This window comes from Andrographis paniculata, unplaced genomic scaffold (genome assembly GCF_009805555.1).
Source record: "Andrographis paniculata isolate CXL003 unplaced genomic scaffold, ASM980555v1 Contig77END, whole genome shotgun sequence".
Classification (NCBI taxonomy): domain Eukaryota; kingdom Viridiplantae; phylum Streptophyta; class Magnoliopsida; order Lamiales; family Acanthaceae; genus Andrographis; species Andrographis paniculata.
This window is the reverse complement of record NW_026137614.1, coordinates 4,765,418-4,788,125: the sequence shown is the minus strand read 5'-3', so window position 1 is coordinate 4,788,125 and position 22,708 is coordinate 4,765,418. Positions and strand designations below refer to the sequence as shown.

The following is a 22,708-nucleotide window of genomic DNA, read 5'->3' as shown; positions in this document are numbered from 1 at the left end:
GATATTTGTAATATTAGGTAGATAGTATAGTTATTAAAAAAAGAAATGGATACTTTGTGTCGAACTAAAATAGAAAAATGATACTGTTATGGATGTGAGGGAATATTATTTTTAAAAATCCTAATTTAAAAGTATATTGAAAAAACAGAGAAAAACACTCATGATTTATTGATGCTAGTCCTGGATCACAGCACCCGAGCACCAGACATCACAGATATCAAACGACACACGCTATTATAAATCAACGATCAGGATTTACCTGGATCTTGAGATCCCGGATTTTCCATAGTCATCTAGGGTCCCTCGTAAGGAGATACACCTGTATACATGGCGAGTTGCCCCACGCGCCGGAATGCAACCGCAAAATCGCCCTGGCTTTCGTCTTCAAATACTCGGCGCAGTCCGCCTGAAGCACCATACAGAGCTTCGTCACGCCGCCCACGCGGAGCATCTCCAGAACCACCTCTCTCGTGGCGGAGCGCCGCGCGATCCACTCCAGAACGCACAGTATCCGATCATCCGCCGAGGGCGACACCCTCAGCAGCCTCTTCGCCGCCACCGCTATGCCTCCGGCGTGCTTCAGTAGCTGATGCCGACCGTCGGCGCAGGAACAGAGAATCGCGAGGAGGCTGAAGATTAGCTCCGTCGTCTTCCTCTCAGGTTTGCCTATTTCGATTTCGATTAGATCGAAAACTGCTCCTGCTTCGACGGTTTTCACCTTGTTCCTCCCTGATTCGCAGGCTTTTATCAGAATTTGAAGCGTCGCTCGCGTCGCCGCCGGCGATATGTTCTTCCTCAGAAGGAGAACCGTTTCGGTGAAGAAATACGGCTCGAATCTCTCCAGAAGGTTCGAATTCGCAATTTCCGTTACGTTTTTTAGAACAATTACGGCGAGGATTTTCGCCTGATTTTCAATTCCGGTGTTCAAAATCCACAGAATTGCTTGAATGAACGTAGCTACGTCTTCACCAACAATCTCCGCCGTCGGAGTCCACGTTCGCCGGAGAATCCTCACGGCGAGATCAACGGCAAGGATTTTCCCATCCTGGAAGCTTCTAGAAACAAACGCAACCATCGCTTTGGCCACTCCAGCCTCCACCATTACCTTCAGGTCTTCTCCACCACTCTTTCTCTCACTCGCCATCGCCAATTCATCCAATTTCTTCAGAGCACTGAATTTAATCAAATCATCACACCTACCATTCACATCGCGAATCAATTTCAGGATAAGAGACCTCTGCACTGGAGATTTTGGCGGAGGATCAATCTCAATCCCAGCCTTGCCATTCGCAATGCACCATGCCTGAATCAGCTTCCGAAGCATGTGGTTCGGCGTCAAGTCCGATCCTCTGGAAATCGCCTGCTTCGTCACTGGACATACGCCGCCGCCTTCATCCGCCGCCGTCGTCCCCAACCACTGCTCTATGCTTTTCCGATCGTAGGTGATTCCGGCGACGGTGGTTACCGGATCCTTCATGATCTGGAGAGAAATCGGACACAGGAAATACTCAGGTTCTGCGATTTCTTCTTCTTCTTCATTTCCATCTTCCATAATTCGTTTTTCTCAATTAGCATAATGAAGTAAGATATGTATATATATAACTTTTATTTATTTAGAGTAGAAAGTGCGACTTAAATTACAATGGATAACAGATAAGAAGAGTAAGGACTAAGGACAAAATCAAATTGAACATTTAATACCTTAGAATTTTTGTAACTAACTGGTAACCGATTGTATGACCGGTTTTATTAAATACTCATAAAATAAATATAATATATTTAAATTTAAATTATAAATAATTTTAAATATAATTTGTTCAATTTTATTTTCGGTTCGACCAGACCCATCCGACCGGAACCTAAACCCAATTCCAATTTTGACAAAATCGTGCGTGTTTATGGGTTCAAATCTCTGACGGAATTCGTATGGTATTTGTTTAGTGTAGTACAACCAAGTAAAATGCAATATTATCCATCTTTAAAATTCATGGTATGTTGTCCATCAAATAGATTACCGATTTTTTTTTTTCGAATCTAAAATCATAACCTCTCTATATTTTGGCAACAATTAATATGATGCAAATATAAACGTAATAATATAAATCACTTTATGATTTTATCACTCAATATATGATTTATACATTTCAATTTTTTTTTTTTTTAAAGAAACAACAATAATCTCTAAAAAAATCAACAAAAAGATTATTTGAATTCATACACTCTGCCATTGTTATTGCTCTCACTCCTATCTCTTCCGTAGGTAATTCACTGAATTTGATGTGATTTTATGGTTCGATTGATGCTCTTTGTGTACAAGGTTGAGGAAAACACTCATATATTGTTGGTTGTCGCATTAATCACCTCTCATAGTTGTATATCTTATTCTATTTTGTGCTCTGGTTGAGCTTCGTCTTAATTAAAAGATGTTCCAAAGTGAGCGCGGTATTTTTCTAGTTGATTCATATGTTACAAATGATTTTTAGATCCTTTAAAATCATAAATCAGTTTTTTGTTTTGGTTTATAATATTCGTACCGTAAGAAAACAACTTAGAACTGAAATCAAAGATTCGCCCAAAAAATTAACAATTCTAATCCGAATCGACAACAAACAACACGATTCTATGAATTACACATCATATACTTCAAATAAAACAAGTTTATTACAAATAAATCTCATGTCCTTCACAAACCCAATCAAAAACAGTGACCAACCCAAGAAACAAGGAGCCAAACCCAAACTAGGTAGCCAACAACTCACACTCATCACAGACTCAAAATATTCACCGACGGGGCAAAAGAAAGAACACGCGAATGTTTATTTGCGACTAAATCTATGACAACTTACACTGCTTCAAAGAAAGCTCGTCGGACTAGGAAGACACCGGTCGACAGAGGCACGCCGGAAAACCTCAAGAATCGATTCACAGGTGAGCTCGTGAGAAATCACGATGAAGGAGAAGAGAGATTAGGATTGTTGTATCGCGTGAATGAATGATAATGATCTTCTCAACCCACAGCACATATATATATGTCAAAGAAATCAATGACTCAGATTAACCCTAATTAAATAGATGGACTGAATCTATTTTGGATAAATGGGTTACGGGTCGAGTTACACGTATTTGGGTTTGGGTTTCAGTGTATGGATACCAAAAAAAACCAACACGTACACTAGATATTTGACATAAATGCTTGAATGAGTGTGGGCTTTGCTCACTCAACTATATTTGCGTCAACTATATTTGTGTGCATTGTTGTTTTTCTACAAAATTTATAATATTGCACACCCTCTGTGGTTTAAAACAAATTTCATCTATTTTATTATTATTATTATTATTATTATTTTCACTCTTATTCCATATAATTTTACTATATTTATATGTTAAAGTTCTTTTAGGATAATTATTTTTCTCCTTTATGTTAATGATATATGATTCACATTATGAGCGATCATTCTAGTATCCATAATTTATAAGTCTTCTTCCACCAAAATATTTTGTTAGGTAGAAATTGATAGTTTAAGTTTTTAGATTATTACACTTAAAATATATATTGAATCGTTCCGGTTTAAGTGTTGATTGAAGATTTATTAACACCATATTGATTGTCCCAATAAGCACATAAAAATACTATAAATGACATATAAAAATATAACAGACAATACATTATATATGCAAAGTATCACCGGCGTGTTGTAACTGTTATTTTATATGTGTATTGTAAATTTATATCTAATGTATTTTAGTAAATATATTAATGTGTTAGCGAATCTTAAGAATATGTCTCGAATTAAATATGCATTTTAATTTTTTCTCTTCTAATGGTCTCACTAATTGCAACATCTTTCGATGGAAGTGTTTTATATAATTTTTTGGCAAATACAAGATATAATGCATAATTTCTATATAACGAAACAAAATGATACAAACTTTCTAAATCACATCAATTATAATAATTAATAATTATACTATTTATATATTATTTCAATATCTTACAAAATAAAAGAAAACGTAAGTTTCTAAGTTTATTTTTATAATACTCTATTATTATTTATTTTAAAAAAGAAATCACATACAAAATATATATTTTAATATAAATAACTGATTTATCCTATAAAATATTATATTAAATGTATATTATCTATTTTTTATAATTATTTTCAATTAAATTTAAAATTTCTAAACTCGTGCCTTGAAATTTTGATAAAGTAGTATATATCATGAGTCACTCCGAGAATCATTGGCTGATTTAATTTTGAACCTATAATGGTCTTAAATTTCTAGAAGATTTATTTATTATTTTATGGTGCATCGTGCATGGTTCACGATCCACGGACTTTGACTTTTCTCGGTCAACCAATATTTATGTGCAATAATAAATAATAATACTTCATCTGTTTAAATAAATAAATAAATTGTTATTTGCTTTCTGTATATTATTTTGTTAATATTGGTATTATATTGATTTATAATAAATAAAAAATATAAATATTTTTATTAATATTTTATAATATAAAAATAATTATATTTGTATAATATTTTATAAATTGTAAAAATATTTATTATGTTATATAGGTAATACAATTACTAAATTAACAAACGACACAGTTGTTTTGGGATGACAAAAATAAAAAATATCACCCTTCTTATTGGACAGATGAAATACTAAGGGCATTTTCAACCTAGGACCATTGGAGATTTAGCGTGTCAGTTGGAATACGCCAAGTTTGATGCCAAAATTTGGCGTTTTTTTTTATTTATATAAAAATAATATTAATTATAAATATAAAAATAGTTTCAAATAATATATAAAATACTATAATATTTGAATTTTTTTTTTTTTTAGTAAAAGTTAGAATTGTGAATTTAAGTAAAAATATTGTAACAATTGTATTTTTTAAAGTTAAAATTGCATGAATAGATTTGATGGATTAAAAATGGCTTAAGAATGGTGGTAAAAAAATAATTTTTAAATGCATTGTTTTCATTTTACAAAATATTTAAAACTAAAAACAATAAAAAATTATTGACATTAGTAATTTCATCACACCAGAGACTGATATATGATTGTTTAACACCGACTCATACTATTAATCCAACTTAGGAGTATCACATAAATTTTTTTAATAAGTGTAATGATGAATGATATAAATTAAGAAATATGTAAAAAAAAAAAAAAAATTGTTATTAATTTTATTTATTTATTTTATTAAATAAAATTAATAATATTAAAATAATACTCTCTCCGTCCCACATAATTTGTCCCTATTTTCTATTTTCGTCCGTCCCATATAATTTGTCATTTTCTTTTTTGGAAAGTTAATTATACACTTTAATCATATTTTAAAATTTAAATTTAAATTTTTTTAATCTTAATTAAATTATTTAGTTATCTTAATCTTCATTTATAATTATTTTTACTAAATAATAATTATTTTTACTAATATATTTCTTAATTGTTTACTAATTATACTTTATCTGAATTCTCGTATCTACAGTAATAGACCCATATTAGATGGGATGGAGGGAGTACCAAATTATAAGTAAAGAGGTCGAAAATTAATAATGTAAGTGATATGTTTAGTCTAAGTCAAAAAGCGTGGGTTGCATCATAAATACAAATGCGACACTGCTTAAAAAGTCGTATGTTGAAATAATTTTTTAGCTTTCAAAAATGCCGGTAAAATCGGGCCGGCCCGGTATTAATTATGATGCTAAAATAAGGTTGGATAAGCCCGGTACCGTTTTAAATTGAGTTAAAAAATTTTAACTTGAGCATGGCCCGATTTAAAATTGTATTGGATCAGATCATTTCAATAATTTTATCGAAGAAATTAATAACTGATAAACAATTAACGAAATTATAAAGAGAATAATAGAAGATGCGGATTTAGAGTTTGAATAAAGACGATAGTCATTAAATTATGCTACTTTATTTAGACATAAAAATTAAAAAATGATGTAAAAGTTAAAGTATTATAAAAATATATATATTAATTTTTTTAAAAAGAAATTAGAGTAAGTAAAACGATAAGAACAAATATATTATTATTTGTTAAAATAATACAATTATTTGAATAATTAAATTTTTTTATATAAATATATTATGTATAAATTTAGTAAAGAACACAAAAATGAACATTATTGAGAGTAATATATATAAGTATATATATATATATGCATATTTTTAAGGGTGAGTTCGTTTATGGAATTTTTCAAAAAATATATCGGTCCCACGTACCATGTCTATGTTGCCGTTTCTGTCCGTTCCACATTCCATGTCACTTTTTTTTTGGAAAATGATTATACACTTTAATCTCATTTTAAATTTTTTAATTTATTTTATTTTTTCAATTTTAATTAAACTAATTAGTTATCTTAATCTTAATTTACAATTATTTATATTATAAAATAATTATTTTCACTAATACATTTTTAATTATCTACTAATTACATCCCTCCTAAAATATCGTGTTTGCAGTGTAGCATGTAGCAGACACGGTATGTGGGACGGATGGAGTATTATTTATCAATTTTTTTTATCTTAAAAATATTAAATTAAATAATTTTATATTATATTAAAAATTAATTTTATATTCAAAATATCACATCTAACGCATATTTATATCATATCGTACCATTATTCAAATTCAAAATTTTTATCTTTCAAATTTCAACTCAAAATTCAAATCCTCGAACAAATACATATATTTTAAATTAATTTGTATTAGTATTTTATTATTTTTTATTATATATAATTTATTATTTACAAATTAGTATATATTGATTATATCAAATACTATTTTTTTATATTAATGATATCATTCTTTGTACCTCACTAAAAAAAATCATCTTAAATTAAAATATTAAACAACTCTTGAATCATATATGAACAACACAATTTTGGATGGGTTTTTAAGGTTTACTTTTATAGGATTTTACTATTTGAGCTTAAAATATATATATTTTTTCACAAAATATTATATCAAATAATATTTAAATAAAAATAATAATTTTAAATTAATCCAAACCTTAAAATAAATTAGATTTTGGAAAATATGAAATTTATTATGTTACGTAGTACTCCCTCCGTCCCAAAACTTTAGTCTGAGTTGTGTTTGACACGAGATTTAAAAAAATATTTATATTATATTGGTAATGGGTAAAAAGTACCGATAAAAGATTTTTTTGTCCTTGTGAGTGTATTAGTGTAAAAAATAGTGACAATTATGAAATAATGGTGAAAAAATAAATGTAATTTTATAGTGATATGATTATTAATGGAAATGAGACTATTGTTTTGGGACAGGGGAGACAATATTATAGTATCTATTAATATATTTTTAAGTATTCATTTTTATTCTTTTAAATTCAAACCGGATCACAAAACATGATTTTTAATTGGACTGGATTGGCCCAATTGAAACTACTTTCGACTCTACCTTTTAGGATTGACTATAATTTTTATTACCATACTTGGCCCAAAGTGTTGGGCCATATCCATATTTGCCCATCCTAGAATAATTTATTTGGTAATAATAATAATAATAATAATAATAATAATAATTAAAGACTTACTTATTAAAAAAACGCATCATTAATTTATTTATTAATGAACAGAAGTCCCGACTATTTAACTTAGTAAATAAAAGGAAAAAGAAAAAAGAAAAAAAATCACAAGTATACATTCCCATCATAAATCGAACATTTTGAATACAAAAAATATAAATAAATACAATGATGTAATTAATTAAAATTAACTCAATCCCAATTAGAACATGAACCAAAAATTAAGGTGAATACGGGACGGGCCGGGCCGGCCTGACCCAATTGAAAAATTAGTACAAAATTAAAAGTTAATTATATTTATTTAAGCTAATATAATTAATATTTTATTAAAAAATTGCACAAAGTATAATTTTTTATTAATTTAAAACAAAATTTCAATATACTACAATTACAACTTCTTTATTATATAGACAGAGTTAGCGCAACTTGCCTCATCGGACATAGTTTACAGACTATTAAGTTTAATTGGAATTTGAATTGGCGCCCACTTGAACAGTAACACACTAAATTTTCACAATATCAAATATATATATACATATATACAAATTATAAAGATATTCAAATTAAAACAGTTATGATTGTAAAATCAGACCTTAAAATAAGACCACGTTAATTCAACACAATATAAATAAATAAATAAATAAAATCAAAGTGGCCCAAAAATTCCACTTATAAAAAATGGTGTGTTCTTTTTATTTTTATATAAATATTTTTATTTTTTTTATTTCATCTCTCTCAAATAATTTGTTTTTATTTTTTATTTTTATTTGTCTATATAATTTATCTTTTTTTTTAAAAAAAAGTAATTATATATTTAAATTGTATTTTAAATTTTATAATTTATAAGTTATTTATTTTAATTAAGTTAATTAATTATTTTAACTAATAAATTTTTAATTATTTACTTATTACTATTTTTATATCTACAAAAATCTGGACAACTAAAATAAAACAGAGAAAGTATGTTTTAACTGAAATTAAATATAATATATATTAAAAAACAAAATTATATATATGTATATATATATAAAAGAAACTCAAAATGAATATAATCATACTTGGTGTTGATTCTATTAGAATGTCCAGATTTATATATATTATTCTTTGCTATTGATCCACTTACACTTAACAAATTATAATGATCAATTTCAAACGATCATAACTATATGTAAAGATTAATGCATTTTTTAAAATAAATTTTAATAATAATAATAATAATAATAATAATAATAATAATAATAAGATATAAAAAAGTATTGAGCAATCAACTATGTCACCTTACTAACCAACATTTTCCATTACAAAAAGGACCCTAAAAAAAGTGGACATAGAAATATAAGATATTATTAGGTATGTTCACTTGTGTTTTTATTTTTTATTTTTTAAAATTAATTAACCATATTTTTCTTTCAAAAAAGCTAATAACATAATTAGATTCAATAATGATCTTTTTTAAAAAATAATAATAATAATAAATAAATTATAAATGAACACGTAACAATGACAAAAACCACCCACATGTTATAATACCTTCAAATTTTAGACATAATTACGCTAACACTATTATATTAATTTATATTCCATTCGTCCCATAACAAAATATTTATTTTTTTATTTTAGTCCGTCCCATAACAAAATATCAATTTCTTTTTTTAGTAACTATACTATCTACCTAACATTACAAATACCCTTACAACTTACAATATATTACACAAATATCATTACTTTTACATTACGCATACTAATAAGGTTATTTTAGTCATTTTTACTATATTCCTACTATATCCCATCTAATATTTCTAAAATTACGTGCAAAAAGCAAATAATGCTTACTTTTGGGAGAAAGAGAGTACATCAATAATAAATAAATAAATAAATAAATAAAAACTATCTTTACATACAAAAAGTATCACCAACTGCTATTAAAATATAAATTTATTAAGCTCTGTGAAGAAATAAATCGAGTACTTTAAGACAGACTAATGTAATAATAAAATGAAGTGGTAGTAAAGTGTAAAAGGAAAATATGTTATATGTCAAAGACATAGATCACAATGTCTCATTATCATTGAACAAAGTTTAGTCTCAAATTTGTCAAAAACACACTTTGATTATTTTGTGTATGCATAAATCTCAACCAATTCTTTGTGACATCTTTATCAAAAAAAATTCATGATTAGGACAACTAAACAAGATTGTCTTGTTAAATGATTAACTAAAAGTTCATACTCCCTCCGTCATTCAAATCTATGTTCACTTTTCTTTTTAGGTTGTCATAAAAAAAATATTTATGTTTCTTTTTTAAGTAAAAAATTATTACACTTTTGTACTTTTTTTTTTACTATAAAAAAAAGTAACAATTATTATTCACTTTTATTAAAACTCGTGTCAAATGAACACACGTTTGCACGGATGAAGGAATATAATTTATATGTGAATTACTAATATTGTAAAAAATAAAATATTTGATGATGATATTCTTGAATAATATATTCGAACAATACAATTTATGTGAAAAAAAAAATTACAAAAAAAAAAAAAAAAATTCTAAAGCAAATAGTTTATGGTAAATGAGTTTTTTTTTTTTTACTATTTTTTATGTATAAATATGGTGAATAATTAAAATATAGAGGTAAATAAAAAATAATAACAAGGATATTTTTCTTATATTAATATATAAAAATATTTTTCTTATATTAAATTAATTAATTTTAATTTAAAATTACTTTAATTGTATTGATTGTCTGTAAACTTTAATCATCTTTTTAAATTATTCAATATGGTCATGTTTTGGGCATGATGAAATTTTGATTAGTTTTAGTTCGAATGAGATCGAAATTGATAAAAAAGTTCAGTTAGATCAAACTTGATTATTATAATTTACACGAGGAAAAAAATTTTCCCCTTATTTATCTTTATTTTTAAATTATTGAAATACTACTTCCTCTGTCAATTTTCTAAAATTCTATTTGATATTTACACGTATTTTTAGGCAATTAGGATTTTTATTATAAAATGACAAATTTATCCTTAATTTTGATGAAAGGGTAAATAAAGTAAGGGTAAAAGAGTAAATTTTGTGTATAAAAATAAAAAAATAATTATAATTGTTAGACATTTCAAATAGGAAAGTAGGACGTTAGTTTACGGACAGAGAGATATAAAATAAATAAATAAGTCGTGTTTAAAGAATAAACAAATGGCAGCTGATTGGTAAATCCAATAGCCACAAATCCAAATCAAAATTTGAGACTGTTTTTTAGGTTCGGTCTTCCACTATTTATCAGTTTGTTTTTTTTTTTTTTTCTCAAAAACTCTCTTATTTTATTTTTGTTTTTTAAGTGTAAAAATAATTATAGGAGTTTTTTTTTTTTTTTTTTTTAAGATTTATAATTACTAAAAAAAATAATTACTTTTTATTTGGACTGATAGAATATTTATTTTTAAAATTTTTGGTAAAATTTTATAATAATTTTTATAAAAAATATCACATCGAGCATATTTATTCTCTAAATAAATATTACTTTTTCCTCCGTCCCAATACAATAGTCCTATTTACCATTTTTGTCCGTCTTAAAACAATAGTCTTATTTTTATAAATAATCATACCACTGTAAAATTATCCTTACTTTTTATTTATTATTATACAATTTCCACTACTTTTTATAATAATACATTCACAAGGGCAAAAAAGTTTTTTATTCGTTTTTTTACTCATTACAAATATAATATCAATATTTTTTAATTTTGTATCAAATACAACCAAAACTATAATTATGGGACGAATGAAGTATATTATACATAATCTTTTTTATTATTTTCAATTTTTTTAAAACTCAAAAATATAATTTCTCAACGATTTTTTCGGACGAAAATAAATAAAATCTTAAAAGGACACATGATTGACGAATTGAATTATTGGATTGGCAAGATCAAATTAAATCCTGAGAAAATTTTTTTTAAAAAAATAATAAATAAAATAATAATAAATTAAAATTAAAATTAAATTTGGGAGATACGAAATAATGAACGTCAAGATTGTCAAGCCCTATGTCTGTTTGTGGCTTATCCATTTATCGATCCATTTATTTGTCACGTGTCCTAATCAAATAAATAAGGTTTGTTTACATTTATATTTTAAGTTTTTATTACTTTCTCCATCTATTTTTAAATATAATAATTATTTATTTTAGTATATTATTTAAAAAATAATAATATTATAATTATAATAAGTAGTTAAAATAGTGTAAAAATATTTTATTTTATTTTTTAATATAAAAATAATAATATGACGGTAAAATAAAAATATTTGTAGAATATTTATTTATTTATTAAAAATTAGGTTAAAATAATTTTACTAAGTATTTACTTTTTATAAAAAGAATAGATAAAATTTGAATAAAAATAATTATTGATCATTATATTTTTATTGTAAAATTATTTTTTTTTATATAGTACAAATAATGAAAACTACTTATTTTGATTTAATATAATAAATAATAAAGTTTTGATCCAAAAACTACAAACAAACTGTGTAAATTTCCGACGTCGAATCTTTCCCTTTTGAAATTCACTTCTAATTTTCTCTATTTATTTATTAATTTATTTTGTCCACTTAGAATTAATTAATTAGTACTTTAATGGATACCTTAAAAAGTCATAGGAACAAAGCTTAATTAAATTAAGTGGTGTGAATCCAATCATGATTAAGAATTGTTTGATTTGATTTTATTATTTTATTTTATTTTTTTGTCAAAAGATATAATATTAATTATATATATATATATATTTAAAATCCACATTACACAAACACAAATTATTGTAAATTCTACTCCCTCCCTCCCATAAATACAGTCTTAATTGGGTTGGTCACGAGATTGGGTAAAAAATATGGATACAAGACTTTTTTGTCTTTACGAGTGTAATAGTGTAAAAAATAGTGACAACTGTGTAATAAAAATGAAAAAGTAGAAGTAGTTTTATGGTGATATGGTTATTTATGAAAATAAAACTATTGTTTTGAGACGGATAAAAATGGTAAACAAGACTATTGTATTTGAGCGAATGAAGTATATAAATACAAAATAGTACGGTGATTTTGTATATAGAAGTAAATATGATTTTATTTGTTCGTTGCAAAATTTAGTGTATGATTTAAGGCCATCATTTAGATAATGGAATATAAAATTTAATAAATATGCAAAAATTTAAATTTTTTTTGTAATTTCAAATTGAAATTAGTACTCCCTCTGTCTCATAATTAAATATTTATTTTGCTTTTTGCACTTAGTTAACCTTATTAGTATGTGTGATATAAAAGTAGTAACTTTTGTGTAATATATTGTAAGTTGTAAGGGTATTTGTAATGTTAAGTATATAGCACAGTTACTTAAAAAAAATGAATACTTTGTTATGGAACAGACTAAAATAGAAAAATATATACTTTATTATGAGACGGAGGAAATATTATTTATTAAAACATGTTAATGATAGAGATGCTCAAGAAATCCATTACATCAAAATAATTTTATTATTCAACCGTCCCAGAAAGGTTACCATTTTCTATTTTTCGTCCGTTTCAAAACAAGGTTGCAATTTTTTAATTTAGTAATTACACTACTTACCTAACATAATAAATATTCTTTCAAATTACAATATATTTCACAAATATCATTACTTTTATATTACACCATACCAATAAGGGTATTTTTGTCTTTTTTTTAACAATCCAATATAAAATTAATATTAAAAAATTTACGTGAAAAAAATAAATACTACCCTACTAATGGGACAGATGGATTAATTTAAGTGTTTGTAAAATAGTTGAAATTGGGACAACCTTAAGTTAATTTAACATCGTGTTACAAATGTGTACATTTTTTATTTTATTTTTAAGCACAATAATATTTATAAATTTAATTTATAGGTGATTAAAATTCTTGCTAAATACCAACATATTGGGTGAAAATTCACTTTGATGGGATCTAATTTAATAAAATAATAGCTATTATTTAATTCCTTGTAGAAATCAAATCACACAGATTTTCATTTTATTTTAAAGAATAAATTATAATCAACTTTTTGACTGGGATTTCAGTGTTAATTAATTATTTAATTAACCTCCTAGGCATAAGTGAAAAGTCATAGAAACATTAAAAAAAAAACACTTAATTTTACCATCTTTATAAACTTTTTAAATTATTAAAAATATTATTGTAACATTATTTTGTAATAGTATTTTATTTTATTTTTTTTCAATAAAAAATAATAATAACTCTAAAAGGTGCACCAAGTCATGTGCACCCAACTGGGTGCACCATCTTTTCATGCCTCGTTAGGTTACTTTATCATTAACAGTCTTTATATATATTTTATAATTAATTAAAAAAAATGTAACTTTGTGATATTTTGATTAAACTATTTTTAAAAAAATATAAATAGGGAAATAGATTATTTGGTATTTTAGATTTTTTTTTTTTTTTTAAAAAAACAAATTGTTTAGAATTTAGAAATGTGATATATTTGGATGACTTTTATAATATGAAATAATATGGTTGATTATAAATAAATAAAATATGTATGAAAGTGTTTTTAAATGTATATTTTAATAAAATATTACTAAATATGTATGCCATTATATAAGGAATAAAATATTGTATAATACTTATATATATATGATTAATATAAATTACTCCCTTTGTATACAAGTAAATTTTTTATTTTTTATTTTAGTTTGTCCAAAACAATATTTTCAATTTTTTTTAGGAAAAAAATAAAAATCTTTCAACTAAATATCAAATTGAAATAAAGATTATATTATTTTATTATAATATATATCTATAAAATACTAATTTACCTTCGTCTGTGTACAAAAATCAAATAAAAAACTTACCGGGAGGAGTATGTTTTTACACAATATATTAGCAAGTACACTAAAATTTGACATTGATTTGTATATTTATTTGTTTTTAATTTCATTTTGAAATAACAAATAATATCTTGATTTAATTTAAATATTACGTAAAAGGCCAAATATCATTTCAATGAATAGTGATTCTTTTCATAAATAATGTATGATTTACTTAAAAAAAATAAAAATATTCTATATTTCTCATAAAAAATTATATATTTATATTTATATTTAAAAATTTATAAAATTAATTTATATAAATTATAAATAAATAAATACTATATTTTTTATGTACATAGTATATATATAAAAAATATTTTTTATAAAATAATATTCATATTATATATAGTTTATTGCGATATAATTTTTTAAATATTTAAATATATATATTTTTTTTAATCTTACATTTCTTATATTTTATTTAGAAATAAATTTGTGTTATTTAATTAAAAGAATAGTTACAAAAAGGTTCATATTTAAAATAGGTGATTCAACATATTTGATTTGACCAATTTTACTTTAGTTTATTTATTTGGTAAAATTGAATTAATTTTTCAATAGAAGTTTTGTTAGGGTGTTGGTGAAATAAATTTATTTTAATTCAAAGTTGTTAATTAATTTTTATTTAATAAAATAATTTCTCTATGATTTCACAAAAATGTGTACACATGCATGAATTTGTTGAACTACACTTAATTTTTTTTATTAATTAAATGGTCAATTGCTCACCAACTCAATATTAGATGTGTAAATACATAATGAAATCCAAAAATAAATTAAATTTATAAAAAGAAAGAAAGTTGACTTTGTAAAATTAGTTCCACTATTCTAGATCCATTTTTTAAAATTTATTTATTTACTTATTTTAAATTTAATGATGTAATAACATGAAATATAAAGGGGGGCTTGCTTGAAGTTTGTAGTATGTGTTTGTTTTGATTTTTAAAGAGGTTTCTTTACCAATTACCAATTTATTTTCTCTTAAAATATCAAATTTAATACTACCCCGTCCATCGTCAATCTATCCATTTTGTCATTTTAGTCTGTCTATCGCAAATGTATTCATTTTCTTTTTCTTTTTTTTTTTAGTAAATGTACATTCTACTAAAATATAAAATTACCCCACCCTTTATGTAATATAATATTACACAAATGTCATCAAATAACATCACTTAATACCATAAATGATAAGGGGTATGATAGTCTTTATGTATATCAATTGTAACACATATCAATATAATACTAATATACTAAAATCTACGTGAAAAAAGTAAAACTGATAGATAGACGGTGGACAGAGGGAATACTTATTTTCTATTTATATTACTAAAAAATTAATTTTATATTCAATTATGACAGTAATAGTTATTTATATCATATCAAATAAGCAATTAAAAGTTAAAATTTTACTATTCCAAACTTAAATCCAAAACTCAAATACCCAAACAAACACACCTAAATGTATAAATTATAATACTATCTCAATCCCATAATTAAGATATTATTTTTTTTTTTGGTAAATATTTGAATATAAATTATTATTATTAACTATAGATTGTATTGTACTTTATTAGAGTATGTCATGTCTGCTTATTTGTTATACTCCCTCCGTCTCATAATAAAGTATTCATTTTTTTTATTTTAGTCCGTCCCATGACAAATTATCCATTTCCTCTTTTAGTAACTGTACTATCTATCTAACATTACAAATACCCTTACAACTTACAATATATTACACAAATGTCATTACCTTTATATCACACATACTAATAAGGTTATTTTGGTTATTTCTACTTTATTCCTACTTATATCTCAATATAATATTAATATTTCTAAAATTACGTGTAAAAAGCAAATAAATGCTTATTTACGGAAGTAGTATATCTATTATATTAACATAGAACGTATAACACATATCATAATAAAAAATAGCATAATATACAATTAATTTCAACAAATAAAGTGTATTTATACCAATTATGTGATTTTATTTTATACTTGCTGAATCTTTTAACCGTCTAAGATTTATTCTAACCATTTATCTTTTATTATGTATGTTTTTTATTTTTATTTCTAATTTAAATATAATATTTTATAAAAAAATAATATATTTTTATGTAAAAAACCACAGCACAATACAATAAAACTAAAAAAAAAATAAAACTGAAATATTGAATTTATTCACTTAATATTTTTTTTTAGTAATACAAATCTCCATATACATTATTTTAAAAATAATATATAAACATATTGATATAATATATATTCTATTTATTAAAAATAATCAACAGTTGAATACTTTTTTTTATATTTCAAAATAATTCTTCGTATAATTAACATAAATGAACACTTCCATTAAAAAATACAAAATAAACCAACCAAATATCATCAAATAAATTCTTAAATTAGCTTTCAATATCATTCTTAAATAAAAATGTAAAAAGCAAAAAATAAATAAATACTCCATTTTATATTAGGGTAATATATACATAATCAGAAGCGAGGCTAATAACGTAATTTTCCCAAAAGAGAGGATACCATCGTAATTTGGCGTCAAGAAAGCCCCTGTTCTGTTCCCACTACAACAATTCAAAATCTCTACAAACACCGGGACCAAAACGCCAGAAAAATCCCACCCTACAACGAACGGTACAGATCAATCCGGCGTCAAAACCCCCGGACTCTCTACCATTCCGACGGCCGTCACCCCTGAAATTCGTTGATAAGCAGCAAAGAAAAAAAGCCGACAGAAACCCCACCCTACCCTACCCCTACCCCCACCCCCACCATCGATTAGCAATTCCACTGAAAGGGCAGGCCTGGCATGGCCTGAGAGAGAAGAGGACTGAGGTTTTCTATCCATCATCTATCTTCTCCTACCTCTCATTGTTTAATCATCACCGCGCATTTTAGCAAGTCTGAGCCTGCCCTGCTGCTGCTGCACCATCATCTTCCCTAACTCCCCAATTTCACTTCCGCTTTCGCCAATCGAAAAGCAAAAGCGCACCACCCACAAACCAGTTCATCATTTCTATCTCCACACACACACACACACAGACACTCTTCAAATCAAATCCCATTCGAAGAAGAAGAAGAAGAACAGCTAGCACCAGATTAAAGCTCTCCTCTAATCCAATTTCACAATTGAAATGGAGAAAGTTGTCGTCGTCGTGATTAACTGCGAGCTCAAGGCTTCTGGAATAGTGTAGATCCGATCGAATCGAATCGAATCGAACTTTCCTTCAACTTCTCTCCTCTATTTCCCTCTCTCCTCCATTTCCCTTTCTCTCTCTAGAATGGACTGCAAGCAGCAGCGAGTGATAGCCGAGAATTTGGATCCGGAGAGGAAAAGGAGCGGCGGATTGAGGACGAAACAAGCTGGGCGTGGTTCCTGCAGAGGGAGTTAGCCTTCTTCCTTCACCCATTTTCAAAAAAAATATTTCCGAAAGGGAAAGGGATTCGTAGTTATGTTTGAGGAATAATCAATTCCATACATAACAACATATTGCATACTCCTTCCTTCCCTCCCTTCATCCTCTCTCTTTCTCTCTCTCTATCTCTTCCCTCTCTCTTTCTCTCTCTCTCTCTCTCTCATTTTAGGGCCGAATCTTCTGCTAAATCTTCACACACACACAAACACACAGTCAATGGGTTACTTATTGAAAGAGGCTTTGAAAACCCTTTGTGGTGTCAATCAATGGTCTTATGCTGTTTTCTGGAAATTTGGCTGCCAAAATCCCGAGTAAGAAAACCCTAACCCTACTCTAATTTACTCTCTCTCTCTCTCTCTCTCACACACACACACACACACAAATATTTCTCCATTTGCTTGCAATCAATCTTTCTCAACTGTTGGAATTTTGCGCTGATTTGCAGGAAATAAGCAGTGTGTGTGTGTTTTTTATGTCTGAATTATGGATTCTGCACTGTTTGATCCATTTATTTGTTACTGAAGTCGATTAATCGTGTATTCTCTAGCACTGCAAAATTGGATTTGATTTTGTCCTTCATCTCTTTGGGAATCTCAGAGAAGATTTTGTTTGAATATAATAAAGCTCTTTGTAGTTAGTTCTTTGTATGTTCATATTCAATTCCAGTTCCTGAGGTTATTGTCCTCTGCATCTATAGGGACTTCCCCTGTTTGATTCATCGATTTCTTATCGAATTATTGTCATTAAGTTTCGAAAGATTCGATTCAATGTTGAAGATATACATGCTCTGTTTTTGCAGGCTATTAATTTGGGAGGACTGTTACTACGAACGCTCCTTGCCGGAGAATTTCCCATGGTTTTCCGTCGTCGAAAATGGCTGTTTCCGAGCAAGGGACAATGTGCATTTGCTGGTGGACAACATGATGATGGATAGCCGTGTCGTTATTTTGGGAGAAAGGTTTAAGTTTTCGCCACTTTTGATCGATATGTTGTGTAATAAGTTTGTCAAAACATGCTTGAATTTATGTCCTAATGTTTCCCTCAGGCTAGTCGGACGAGTCGCCTTCACCGGAAGCCATCAATGGATCCTTTCCGAGAATTATAACCAAGAAGCTCATCCACCCGAGGTATAATACGAATAGTTTCAGCGTCGTATATTCGACTAAAACACCAGTTTATACGATTGTAATGTTCCAGGTTCTAAAAGAGCTGCGCCGCCAATTCTCTGCTGGAATGAAGGTATGTATCTATATATATATATAAACGTGTGTGTATATCCGATGTGTGAACGCAAGATTTTTGAAAATGTCGTAGATCTTTGTATGTTTATTGTTGTTCTTCAATGTTTGTTTAATTTTGATTATTCTTTGCCCTGACTAGACGATCGCGGTTATTCCGGTTCTTCCTCATGGTGTTGTTCAATTTGGATCTTTCTTGACCGTAAGTATTTCGATGGCGTTTTTTCGTTTTTCCTCGATGCGAATACTACCTCTTTGTTGATTCGGCGATGTTAACATTGTTGTTTATTGTTTGTTTTTCGAAGATCATGGAGAGTTCGGGGTTCGTAAACAACGTGGCGTCGTCGATAGTCGAGCTGGATTTGTTCGCCGGCGTCTTTCCATCGGAGGAGTATGCAGCAAAGGAACAATCTTTAAAAGTTCGGATCGAAAATCCCCTATTCGAAAGTTCGGATTACATCAGATACGCAGGACAGGGCGTCGCAGTCGACGCCGAAACTTCGTTTCCCTTTGTCGAAGAAATCCAAAAGAAAAATGTCGCGGCATTTCAGGAATTCAACGTTGCTCCGGCGCTCGCGAACTCGGGATTTACGAATGGAATGGCGAAAGCTGAAGTTATAACGTCAACTTCGGAAAACTCGACGAAAATCCGTAATGGTTCTCTTTACGGCTCGGCTTACGGTTTGAACGATCGTACAATTAGCAATACGAAACCGATTGGCGATGGAAATATCCGTCCGAATTCCAGCGAGCGTAAAAATGCGACCTTTACGCAGCGGGAAGCAGCGATATCGAATTCCGTTGACCTCTTCGCAGCCGATTCGTTTCTTTCCGAGTGCAACGATGCGTATGTCGAACCTCGATGGGGAGACGATCTGTTCGATGTTTTGGGACCCGATTTCAAGAACCAGCTCTTCAGGACTCGATCAAAACATTTATCTATCGACGACGATATATCGAAGACTAGTCGTTGGGATACCCGAATTTCAACAGGGAAGAAAACGTTAGAATTTTGTTCGGCTGATCGAGGGAATTCCGAGAGCGGGATTTTCTCATCCGAAACCGACAATCTCTTGGACGCGATGGTCGCTCGGGTTTGCTCGTCTGCAAACCCGAGCATGGAAGATAGTCTTTCTTGCAAGACGACATTGACGAGCATGAGCGGCAATACTTCGATTCCTTTCTACGACCAGTCCGACGCTTCGGCTGTCGTTAACGGTGAGCTTCTGGGTGTTCCGAAGTATTTTGCGAAGTCTGGAGCGTCGAATATCGACAGTTCGATTTACGGGTCACAAATAAGTTCATGGATCGAGAAAGAAAAGCAGAACAACAGCGTGTCCTCGTGCCAGTCGACGAAGAAGTCAAACGAAACGAGCAAACCGGGTCGTAAGAGGCTTAAGCCAGGAGAAAACCCGAGACCCCGACCCAAGGATCGACAAATGATTCAAGACCGTGTGAAGGAGCTGAGGGAGATCGTGCCGAACGGCGCGAAGGTGAGCGTTAACATTTCGTCGTCAAAATAGCGATTTCTTGTTTTTATTCGTTTGGCTAATTTTCGAGCATTTTTCGTCAACAGTGCAGCATCGATTCGCTGCTCGAGCGCACGATCAAACACATGCTTTTCTTGCAAAGCGTAATGAAGCACGCCGACAAGCTGAAACAGACCGGAGAGTCCGAGGTTTGTAATAAAAAAACATTCGATCGATATATAAGAAACCCGATATCTAATGATTGTTGTCTTTTTAAATATAAGGTTACGAGCAAGGATGGAGGAGTTACGTGGGCGTATGAAGTCGGGGCGCAGTCGATGGTCTGTCCTATCCGAGTCGAGGATTTAAATCAGCCGCGCCAAATGCTCGTCGAGGTAATTCGATCGTATGACAAATTCCGAGTTAAAAAAACTTTCGTTTTATTACAAGATCATATGATGTTCGTGCTTTCGAGCAGATGCTTTGCGAGGAAAGCGGTTTGTTTCTAGAAATAGCCGATGTAGTTCGAGGGCTCGGGCTAACGATTTTGAAGGGAATCATGGAGACTCGGAACGACAAGATTTGGTCTCGATTTACCGTAGAGGTAACGATTTTGCGTAAATTTAGATATTTCTTGCAATCGTACTATGATCGATAACGATTTCTAACTCGAGTTCTTGTGGCAGGCGAATAGGGACATCACAAGGATGGAAGTTTTCGTGTCGTTGGTTCACCTCTTGGAGCAAAGCGCAAAGTCGGGCGACGAATCCCTAATGTCTCAACAACTTTACGTGCCTGGTATATCTTCGAGTGTTACCGATCCGATTTGATATTACGATTAGTTCGGACGCGTTGAGAGCGAGCAAAGTTCAAGCCCGCCGTGACTAACACGTCTCGTAGAAATCTAGTCGACTTTGTATTTTGTGTTTGTAGTGCTGCATTCCCTCGCATTTGTTCGTGCCTTTTTCTGTTACGACGTATTGTTTTGGATTGAATCGCAATGTAAATCGTTGATCTGCTGTCGATTTTTCGGTACAGCTTCTTACAGTAATCTGCGTCGCATCGATCTTTTGTTTATGTGCTAAGTCACCGTTTTGGATCCTCGTCGAGATAAGAAAGTTTTGAGAAAAATGTTATTTTGGAGAGTCTGAGAACTCTCGAAACAGCATGGAAGGAACGAAAGTTCGAGAAACAGGGACAGGGAACCTATTTGTTCGAGTGTAGTTCATGATGTTAGAATATCCGAGCTAATATTTAATGGAAATTAGTGTCTGAATCCTACAAATTGTTAAGGAAATGCAGTTATTAATTATATATTCATAATCGGGAGTCTCAACACACCCAAATTCTGATATGTCGGATGCTGAATAATCGTTTGACCTAAAAGTTAGAACTGCTTGTATCCATTTGCATTTGATTTCTATGCATTAATGTGATACCTCATATTTAACTGGAGTTTTAAGTGAATCAATTAAAGTATTCATATCAATAATGCATATATTTCTTTTCAAGAGCATATTTAAAATAATTTTAGAGTTAAAAGTTTACGATCTTAATTTGAAGAGAAAGGGAGACAGTGGATTATATACAATTAATTTATATATAAAACCAAATAAAAAAAATTAGCAAAAATCTCAATCCCATGGTTTCATGGTGTTGGGGTGAATTCATTATAGGTACATAATGCGCATATAAACAACTAAGCTATTCAATGATGATTTCGCATCTAAGAACATGTTATGCCTCGTGAGCATTATTAAATCTAAAATAAGCATTCTATCGAATATTCTTTTACGCCACGTCGCAACACATCAGCTTAAGAACACACAACGACAAAATTCTTACAACAAACATGTACCCCATCTTCAAACACGACCCGATTCTGTTTATACAGATGTTTTTAAAACTTTCTGACACTATTTATCACATCAAACGCATTTTTCTTTCACAAAATATTACATCAAATATCCAATAATTTTATACATTATCGATGCAAGAAATCCCATTGTGTATGATCTATATCCGAAATGCCACACCCCCTTTACTTCAAATGAGACATATAATGTAAGAAAACAAAGATAAATCGAACCA

The 22,708-nt window shown here is 28.7% G+C and overlaps 2 protein-coding genes across 3 annotated transcripts; one reads left to right on the top strand and one right to left on the bottom strand.

Moving 5' to 3' along the window:
• Positions 1-75: 75 nt before the first annotated feature.
• On the bottom strand, positions 76-1,711 carry LOC127239452 (E3 ubiquitin-protein ligase PUB24-like). Its single transcript, XM_051257613.1, has one exon. It carries the CDS (start codon positions 1,550-1,552, stop codon positions 290-292), a length of 1,263 nt encoding a protein of 420 aa, XP_051113570.1. The 5' UTR covers positions 1,553-1,711; the 3' UTR covers positions 76-289.
• Positions 1,712-17,257: 15,546 nt separating this feature from the next.
• Positions 17,258-21,685, top strand: LOC127239496 (transcription factor LHW-like). 2 transcript variants are annotated; one of them, XM_051257684.1, is made up of 10 exons: positions 17,260-18,221; positions 18,710-18,868; positions 18,956-19,037; positions 19,108-19,149; positions 19,291-19,350; positions 19,454-20,641; positions 20,725-20,826; positions 20,902-21,012; positions 21,096-21,221; positions 21,304-21,685. In XM_051257684.1, the coding sequence occupies exons 1-10, from the start codon at positions 18,127-18,129 to the stop codon at positions 21,445-21,447; spliced, it is 2,109 nt and encodes a 702-aa protein (XP_051113641.1). In that variant the 5' UTR covers positions 17,260-18,126; the 3' UTR covers positions 21,448-21,685. The 2 variants fall into 2 exon arrangements, with proteins under 2 accessions (XP_051113640.1, XP_051113641.1); XM_051257683.1 differs by having other exon boundaries at positions 17,258-18,221; positions 20,725-21,012.
• Positions 21,686-22,708: the final 1,023 nt, after the last annotated feature.

Coding starts and splice junctions, on each gene's coding strand:
- LOC127239452 (XM_051257613.1), bottom strand. CDS start 1,552: ATGGAAGATGGAAATGAAGAAGAAGAAGAAATCGCAGAACCTGAGTAT.
- LOC127239496 (XM_051257683.1), top strand. CDS start 18,127: ATGGGTTACTTATTGAAAGAGGCTTTGAAAACCCTTTGTGGTGTCAAT. Junction 19,351..19,453: donor AATTTGGATCTTTCTTGACC/GTAAGTATTTCG, acceptor TGTTTTTCGAAG/ATCATGGAGAGTTCGGGGTT. Junction 21,222..21,303: donor GGTCTCGATTTACCGTAGAG/GTAACGATTTTG, acceptor TTCTTGTGGCAG/GCGAATAGGGACATCACAAG.